Source organism: Cryptomeria japonica, unplaced genomic scaffold (genome assembly GCF_030272615.1).
Source record: "Cryptomeria japonica unplaced genomic scaffold, Sugi_1.0 HiC_scaffold_332, whole genome shotgun sequence".
In the NCBI taxonomy this organism is placed as follows: Eukaryota; Viridiplantae; Streptophyta; class Pinopsida; order Cupressales; family Cupressaceae; genus Cryptomeria; species Cryptomeria japonica.
Window position 1 is genome coordinate 160,261 of NW_026729154.1, and position 10,300 is coordinate 170,560.

At 35.9% G+C, this 10,300-nt stretch overlaps 1 protein-coding gene across 1 annotated transcript; it reads right to left on the reverse strand.

The window, feature by feature from the left end:
* Positions 1–177: 177 nt before the first annotated feature.
* On the reverse strand, positions 178–2,464 carry LOC131030717 (laccase-4-like; the record flags this gene model as incomplete). Its single annotated transcript, XM_059215888.1, has 6 exons — positions 178–311; positions 417–1,388; positions 1,494–1,622; positions 1,725–1,969; positions 2,076–2,227; positions 2,333–2,464. Coding segments are annotated over 6 exons (1,764 nt in total), but the record flags the coding sequence as incomplete, so codon positions are not given.
* Positions 2,465–10,300: the final 7,836 nt, after the last annotated feature.

Below are 10,300 nucleotides of genomic sequence, written 5' to 3' on the forward strand. Positions count from 1 at the left end.
AGTAATTCAACCAAGGTCTCATCACTGATATATTCCAAAGCATACTTATTGATACACAAATATACTGATATGTTTCTCTTTATCGATCGTTTGCAAACTACTTTGGACCAGCACACGATTGGATGCAGTCAGATTTTAGGAAGCACAAATTGAATAGTCTAATTGAAGGATGAATGATCAACAGGGGGGAAGATCTTTGGGAGGAGGAAGAAGAGATTGAGATCTGCCACCATTTCCATTTAAAACAACCCACGCCATCTTCAATCCCCAGCTGGTATGCAGCTCGAGATGACAATGCATGAACCACACTCCTGCAAAAAACATACATACAATCGGATATATGTTTATACGAAAGAAGCACAAATCTTTGAACCAGATGAGCGATTGAAGCTAACATTACGTAATGATATTAATACCTGGATTATCAGCTAGGAATCTGAGAGCCACCCAACCTCCACTGGGAACTCCAACTGTGTTTCTCTCCGGAGGATCCACCAGATTAAAGTTAGATGGGTCAGTGCTTGCATTGTAGTTTCCCATACCCTGACCCACTATGAAGAAGTTGAAGCCGTGCAGATGCAGAGGATGGCTCTCGAAGGTCGCAATGCTGGTGTCCTGCAGAACTAGCTGTACGCTAGTGTTAAAGGGAAGCACTTCGACTCTGGTGTCGTTGAGGGTCTGTGTGTTGTTAGGCGGCGTGCCGGTGTAGTTGAAAGGAAATGGCGGATTGTCAGGGAAAGTGGTATTGTAAACTCCATTGGACTGATTAAAGTAGTATGCTTGAAGAAGAGCGGTGGTGGGAAGAATGAAGGATATGTTGTTAATGGAGGCTGCAAATTTGGTACCGTTGGGGCCTTGACATGTCTGTCCTTGGGGACACGGATTTAGCCCCAACCCGACTGTGAATAGGAACTGTTTATCCATCTTCTGAGGGACAGCTGCTGCAGGAAATTTCGGATTGCCCAAGCTTCTCATCTTTTGGCTAAAATTGGCGGCAAAGGAGGTATCGTTGGGGGCTGGAAGCGTCGGTTTCATCATAGGAAGAGAGGATGAGGATGAATTAACTGCTGTCGCATTGGAAGTTACATACTCTAAAATTCCAGCACTGGTTGAGTTATCAAAAGCTGCTGTTCCCGTAGCGAATGGGCCTGCTAACATGAGGAATGTGGCATTGGGTGGCTGAGACATAGCTGTCAAGAGGACGTTGGTAGTCTGACCGGGAGTGATGAGAATAACATTGGTTTGAAAAGGCTTGACATACACAGCATCCGCTTCTACCACAGTCAATGTGTGGTTGGCTATTGCGAAAAACAGGTCACTATTGAGTGCAGCATTAACTATACGCAGTAGGTAAGTTTTCCCAGGGTTCACTTTGAGCCTGAATGTATCTGCATTACACAACACAGGAAACCTTTGTTACATTTACATTTAAACAAATGAACAATAGCGACCAGTCTAGTTATGTTTCATCCATTTTAATACCCCGCCCTCACCGTTGGTAGAGCAGTTATACATAAGTCCAGGGAGCCCGTTGATGGTATATGCATCTGACACATTAGCTTGCGCACCACTTTGCATTGCTTGATTGATAACAGTCTCAGTGTCTGCATTCCACCACTCCCCTGCAATTTGCAACACATTATCAACAGCAGTATTTTCATTGTAAATTTAGGACTATGTACGTACAATGGCAACACATTATCAACGAGTACTGAAGGGCATACCGAAAACAATAGGCACTTCCTGGTGTGGGCGAGGGAATGGGTAAGAAGCATTCTTCTTGGGATAGATGATAATGGGCCCATGTATGCTTGCTCGCAACCATGAGATGTGGGCATGCCACCACAGTGTTCCTCTCTGCCTTTTGACAATAAACTTGTACACATAACTTTGCCCGGTTTGAATTGGACACTGAGTGACATAAGCAGGACCATCCGCCCATCCAGATCTAAGCTGCCGAATTCCATGCCTGAGCGATTCATAGGAATTCATTAGGTGCACCCACTAAAGGGACATCAGCATATAATATTATTTTTATTAAGTAAATAACTGAGTAGCGGGAGCAGAAGAGATACCAATGTATGCTAATATTGTTTTTAACATTATTTGTTACTTTGATAACCACGCGATCTCCTTCTCGAGCAACTACTGGAGGCCCCGGATATTGCCCGTTGACAGTCAAGAGAGCTTTCGTGGTGCAAAGACGAGTCACATTCGTCATTTGGATCTGTGGATATTTAGAACAAAGAATCAATCACGGCTATCTGTAAAAATTTAATACTTTCCTAAACAATAAAACATTCAACTCATTCCATAGAATTATATAACCCACAGTGAAATTGTAGCGCCGTGTGATCACAGCATGTTTCGCTGAAACAAATTGAATAGTGAACCACAATGCCAAAAGTGGCAGCACGAGGCGGCCATAAAATGTCTGCATTGCTAGAATCGTACAATACTTCCTCTTTCAGAGTCTGATCACAACTTAAACAGGCTAAAATGCCAAATTGTTTCTGAACTGAGATGTGAAAATCTGTTTCTTTGTGTTTGTATATATAGATACACGAATTAAATCAGCTGTTGTTGGGTAGGTTGGTAGGCAATACTGATATTTTAACACGAGTATAAATCGACATGAACAAGTATTGTTAGCAACTGTATTAATCTATTTCATTTTCTTGACTTTTAATGATTCACATGTACTCTTCGTCGTTTTTGTTTGTTATGGAGATAAGGTGGGGCTTTCTATCCGGAGTGGCAACCAAGTAAACGATTCGCCCGATGAATACACCATCTTTTCCATTGTCATTAAAATCCATGAAATGTAAACCTATTTTGGTATACCAACCACTGCTCATATTTTTGTTATTGGGAATTTTTGAGTTACTGGGTTCACATCCGTTCGTTCCAGACTGGTCTAAGCCTCCACTCCCGGTCTTCGAAGCAACATCGTTTACCCATGCGGGACTACGAAACTTTAACTCCTTTTAGCTTCTAGGATCACATGAAATGATTGCATGATTAGAATTTCAGTAAACATAAATCAAACGAGACCACTCCTAAAAACACTCTGATGTTTTCTCAATCTTCATTTATGATTGTCATATCTACATGATGCCAATCAACTTCAAGCATCCGATCTTGCTCATGGATGTGACGATATAGCTCCTATATATATTTTTAGCTCATTGTTAATCACACACCACACCCTAATTTCCCAATGGAAATTACTGAGCCCCGTTTTGGAGGTTGGTCTAATCCTCATTCATTTGAATTAGGTCCTATATTTGTGCATGTGTGGTCCCTTCATTGGAAAACCATAGTTATGTTAATAAGTGATTTGAGAGTGTTTGTTTTCGCATATAGATTTCCCTTGTGTTTCTCCCATGCCTGCGACATTCAGTCTAACCTCCTCACCCAAAGTTATGATTCCTAGGCTACCTTCTATGTTAGTAATTTGAATACACATGTAATTAGTGTTTATATGTCACAAATTAAATTTACTATAATGTTCAATGTTCATGTTTGTGGGTGTGCCATGAGGTCTTGTTTTGTGAGTAACAAGTCAGAATCAGGGCCAAGTGGCTAAATAAATTGGTTTGCAATCGATTTCATTCTCCTCATTTTTCACATATTAGTCGATCTAGTTGTGATCAATGTTAATCATAATATACATTCAAAGCCCTTATCCTAACCCATCTCATGTTCTAGTGAGATAGGGATTTAATAAATAAAAAATGATAATTGAAAAAGATTCTAGTGTATTATATGTTGTCACACAACCAGTGTTTCTTTTGTATCAATACATGTGGCTAGAGCAGATGATTAAAAATGCAATTATAATACTTCTATGAGTCTTGACATAAAATAATGGAGATATACAACTACAAAAATGTGCATTATTAAATCTTTACTATACTAATATAAAGTGCATCCATTCATTTACAATTTATATGTTCAATTCTCTATAACACTAAAAAAAATTACTATACCTTAGAATTGGTTTAGTGACCAATTATTTAAATGAACTACTAGTTCATATAGATATATCATTAGATCTATCATTTATTAGCATTTAGCAACTCTTGGGAGACTTGGTACTAGGAAATTGTTAAATATTCAAGGAAAATTGTGATGTCCCACTCACAATTAACTATTATTTAACAGTCACATTCAAAAAATTGTGAAAAACGTTTTAGTAATTTCATTCATCACTCCTATAGGTCTAGCATGAAATGAAGTGAGGAAACCTAGAAAATATATTGCAAATAGAATCTAGATATTGTCTTAAGTTTATCATGATCTATGATAGTAACCACAAAAATAATTAGGGAAAAAAAACCCATTTCATTCATTTTTACTTCTTAAATATACGTCATTTTGGCTAAAATATATACCTTTGTGGCACTTGCAAAATTAAATTTGGTGATTGTAGGGGCTTATCAACCACTAATGGAATCACGAGCATTGCAAAAGGATAGGCGACATTTATTAGAGATATTTAGCATGCTATTATTCATTATATCTCTTTCTATAATTAAAATAATTATTTTAGCTACGCTTACTTGATATGTTAGATCTTTTTTCCTATTATGAACCATGTCATATTGTTGGCACAATAGTGAGCTTTTGAAATATGGACCACACTTTTGAATGGTTTGAAAACTCATACACCTTGTAATTATTTTGCCTATGCATCTTTATTTGATTTTAAATGGTGATTCAAAGTGTTTCAAAGCCTACATGAAATCGATAATACCTATTCACATCATCTTCAGTTTAGAGCATTTCCCCTCACAGAATCATGTTGAGGATTTATAAGGTTCTTAAACCTTCATATTGTCCAAAACCAATACTTGCTTTTTTCTCTCTTTCATGTCAAATATTTTGTAAACATTTTAACTTGATGCATGAGACACTTCTTCATTGTTTGTGTTTGCATATTGAGAGTATTGAGGTAAACATCCCTTAAAGTAGGTGGATGGACGAAATCCTGACAAGTTGATAAGCATATAGGAAAGTTAAACTCCTAGAAGGAAGCATGGGGACCGAGGGAATCTTAAAAGTCCAACTTTAAAAGTTATTAAAAGGGCCTTTGAATATTTTAGAGGATTGAGGAAGGTATGAAGGGAAGGCCAAGTCTAAAGGTTGAAGAAATAGACTTAGAAAATGTTCAGAGGACAAGGGATTAGGATATCAATTTTAACAGGTAAATGGTATTTGGGATGGGAATGTCCAATGGTCCAACTTGAAAGACTCAATTTTTTTTAAAGGTGATGTATTAGGAGGTTAGGATTGACGAGAAAGATGTGACATAAACTGAAACTTTGAAACTATATGAATTTGGCAAACATAGAAAACACCGAGGAAATCAAGTAGAGAGCTCTCATACTTAAATTTTATGGAAATTTGATATTTTTTAATATATGAGGGGATTAAAAATAACTACAATAAGTTATAAATCATAAATTAATACCCACATAGATGTTTCTTAGATTGATTACAAGTAATGGGTCAAATAGGGTTAAACATACAAAAGGGAGGGGACTCAAGAAGTATTGTGGGATCACCCGTGAAGAGGGACAAGAACAAGAAGAGGAACAAGACACAAAAGGAAAGGAACGACAAAAATCTAAGTAAAATTAGAAGAAGAAGGTCAATGAGAAGGAGAAGGAAAAGTAGAAGAAAGGCAATAAGAAGAGGAAAAATTACATGAAATTAAAATATCTAATACAAATATAGTGTGGTATTAATAGTAGGTCAAATAAGAGTATATCACAGAAGATAACATAAAACATTTTGAAGAATAAGTATCTGATCATTATACCTATTTCATTATTACAATATATTACCCTTTTACATGAATATTGTGACAAAATATGTAGCTTGATAATTCTTCTTGCCAAAGAGCTTCCTTATTTTTGGCGCTAAATTTTTTTTTGATTTTATGGTACTTGAATATTCATGTCAAACACTATATTTTTTTGTTGGGCACTGGGGTCACCATTCGTATTTTCCTTGTTGACCTTGGTGGCCTCTACAATATCCCTTTTTAAAGTAATTAATGCATTTAATACACTGCATGAGTTCTATGAACACAAATTTCTAAGTTAGTTTAGTGCACTTGTTCCCTTGAGTTGAGTAGTCCTACAAAGTGGGGGAAAAATTTAGTGTCGTAAACTACACCTAGTGCATTAATGACACTTATGCAATAGGCTCGGTGTGTTTATAATAAAAAATAATAATCAAGATACTATCATTCCAGCATCATGGATTTTAAAGATGAAGCATTAGCAACCCCTAATCCAAATGTGGGATTGATTTGGTCAAATGGGAGAGTGGTGAGCATACATGTATGTAGCGCACAAACGTCCCGAAATGATTTTAGATTTAAATTGGATATATTCTACATCGAGCCTCTTTTGATGCATGTCCCTTCTTTTGGGCACATTCAAAATGGCTATTCCCACTCATTTTGAGCAGAAAAACTCTTCTTTCTCTTTCATTTTGCAACATTCACACTCTCGGATATCTATCTCTCACACTAGTAATAAAACTCTACCAAAATCTGCACTCATGAAAATAAAAAACAATTATTATCTTGCTTACAATCGTGCCATTATTTCAAGAGAGGGGTCTTTCCTATGTAATGTTTTCCTTTCTCTCTTATCTCTTGTATGTATTTTTTTTCAATATAACATCATGTCACTAGTCTCTAAATGTATTTATTATCTATTTGAATTAATCAAATTAACATTTTATCTCAAATAATAGTGGGTTTCCTCCATTAAGAAGAGTTTGTTTCTATTGCACAATCTAATCTTTTATTTTATCCAATCTATGTATCTAGTTGTCTATGGAGGTATAAACATAGAAACAGGGGTTTGAATAAGGCAAACCCCTATACAACCCCAACATGTTGCCCTATATGAGTGTGTGTTGGTGATGAATAGTTTCATAGTGCATGAGATTCTTTTTGGTGTGACTTTTGGTGCTTTTCTATTTTTTGTTTCTACATATGACACCGCAATGTGTAGATGTCCCTCTGGCACATTGGTATCCAAGGCTAAGGCTTCACCAGTTCATGGGTAAAGTATGCATTTATAGAGATTTCTTTTTCTATAATCAAAATATTTTGACTATTTGATATTCCTTTCTTATGTAGTATTTTATGTTTATAGACATAGTTTAGTTTGTTTCCTTTCTTCCATATCAATCTTCTTGGCTCACGAGAGTGAAAATAAGTGGTGTATCGAAGGTTGGTTTCCTACACAAGATATTTTCATCTCAACTGTAGTAAATACTCTCCTCTACATTCTCTTTTTTACACATGATAAATATCTAAGAGCATTTAAAGAAGATTCAGAAGTACAATGGAGGCTTCATACATTCAATAAATTCATTAATCTAGCAATTCCTTTTCATTTAAACATCCTTCAAAATTTGAAGGATTAAATTGTAACTTCAAATTAATCTAGGTGATGGCCTTGATGAATATCTCCTCTCTTTGATCAAGCCTGAGTTGATTCACATTCTCTCCCCCTTCAATAGTATTCTCTTTGACATTTTCATTGACGTCCTCTATATGGGCTCCTCTTCTCTGAGACATCTCCAATGTGTCCATTTTCCCTATTAAACCTCTAACTATGTCTGTAATATCAGGCTCAAAGCCTCTTTATCTTCTTCCTCTTCAACCCTTGTTTCTATATGTCATATTGGCTACCTATAGGTCTTCTTCTTGACACAAATGAACTTCCTCTAATACTACTTGATGCATGCCAACTTACTAAACAGAATTTCAAATTGGGTATGGTTTATTATTAAGGAAAAAATGGTTTTGAAGGGATCTGAAAACCCTGAGTACAAAGAGCTACAAATAGAAAACACATAGCGAACAACATTTCAAAAATTACCTAGAATACAAAACCCTAAAATAGTAGGCCAACAAAAGAAAACATAAAACCTAACACAAATTCTTCAAGGCTTCAGCAACCTCAATTTTCATTTGTTCCATATTTTGGGTAATGTTCATCAGATCTTGCAATTCTATGTTTGCTTGAGCTCCCTAGTGTTCTTGAGATGTCCATGGGTCTGAGATGATGGACCTGCACTATCATCCTTATTCTAGTTATTCTTCTCAACTAGGTTGATATTAATTGAAATGTTGCCCCCAAACTTCAAAGCCTACATAGTCTACCACTGATTCGCATAAGTTTTATTTTCCTTCTACATTGGTGTGAATGGTTTGAAGGCTCATGCTAATAGATTAGTGAGGTTATAATTAATTCTCTTCATCTTGTCTTCAAGAACCTGAGTCTACCTTCATAGTCTTCAAGTGAGCAACATATTTGGTCATGTTTTCTAAGATAGAGAGCATTTATTCTTTTTCCTCATCAGAGATCACATTGTCAATAGGACCCCTAAAAGAATCTCGACCATCACCTTGCTCCAAAATAACCACTTTTCTTTTAATGTACTGGATGTTGATATTAACTTGATTAATTTCTAAAAACAACTGTTTGGAAATCCTAAACTAGTCTGCTATTGCATCCCTAGTAATACCCAAAAAAATAGGTGGATTCCCAAGGTCACTTCCAAGGAAAGGGGGGTATTTTTAAAGATCCCTAGGAAAGGGAGGATTATTAATTCTCTCTTGATTAGTACAATTAAAAAATCGAGGGGAAGGGGAACTCCCAAGAAGCCTTCTCCTCCACCCATCACATTCTCCATTTTGCACAAAAAATTCTCCCTTTCCAAGTTTTGGTTATTATCAACCTCCTCGGCATTAACTCCTCATCAAGTCATCTAGTAGAATCATGCATGTAAAATTATTTAATTTAACAAATCTTTCTTTTTTATACTGAATTTAATTGTCATTTCAAAAAAAATTGTGCTTCCATTGTCTAGAAAAAGTCTTTGTTACCTTTGGATCAAAGCCATGAGGATTCCTTAAAAAGGGTGTAACCCCACCTTAAGTCAAAGTCCATGAATTTTTCATTTTTATGTTAATTTCGTCAGAGGAAATGCGCTCATATTGATGTCTCTCCTCCCATTATGGATCCCACATATAAAATAAAAAATAAATGGCTACCCCACAACCAACCCCCCAACAACAGTCATAATCAAAGCCCTAAAAACCTCACTATGAATGTCGTCAGAGGAAATGGGATCCTATTGATGTATGTCCCCCACCATGATGGAGCCCACACATAAAATAAAAAGGAATTTCCTACCCCACAACTAACCCCCCCAACAACATAGTCTCAATTGAAGCCCTTAAAAGCACTATTTGAAATAAGGCAATCTAAAAACCAAGAAACTGGATACTAATATCACCCACAATCCAAGTGGAAATAATTAGCTAGTGAACACCAAGGGGGAAAAATACCTAGCTATCATCATTAAAACATATCAAATAATGAAGAAAGAATAGGTTGAAAAATATAATCACCCACATAGACAAAAACAAGTTAACCAAGGTGGTTAATATTGTTGAATATCCAGGCAACTGAGAGGGGGTTGAATTAGTTGAAAAACTTAAATCAATTTCATGTAACCCTTTTGCATAGCTGGAGTAACCAATAGAATTAATTAAGATAGATATAGCATGAAAATATAAACATACAACAAATCACACAATGAACACTAGATATGATGTGGAAAACCCAAGAAGGGAAAAATCACAAAGAACGTTAATTCTCAATATAAAACATCAGTTTAGGAGACATTGGTAAGGTAATTTTTACAAAGAGTTTCGCATTGTTAGAATAATCACTTCAAGAGGGCTCATTGCCCAGAAAAAAGGTTGACTACTGAAGAAAGAAAAAATGAAAAGAAAGAATCCACCATTGAATCTCAATCTCCAAGACCGGACTACTTCTGGTAGCTCAGTACCAATGCACTCTCACATATTTCCAAAAATCAAATCTTTGCTTTCCAATATCGTATTCAATATAAATGCCACACTTTTTCTATATAAATGCATTGAGATCTTCCTCATATATATATATATATATATAGTCTCGAGGAAACATAATCTTCTAAGTCGACCAAGAGAGAGATCTAAAATAGATCAACACTAAACTTTATAGTGGTGGGAAGGAATGATAAGTAGACCATACCACAATGGACAACAATGGTCAAATCAAAATGTTACATCCATTATAAATTTTGGACCCGAAACATGACTTACACTACACCAAAGTTGCTACACAACCTCAAATTCTAGACTTAATATAGAACCAAAAATCATTGCCCAATACAATGAAAATAAGAATGGAATCAATATACACATGAATAC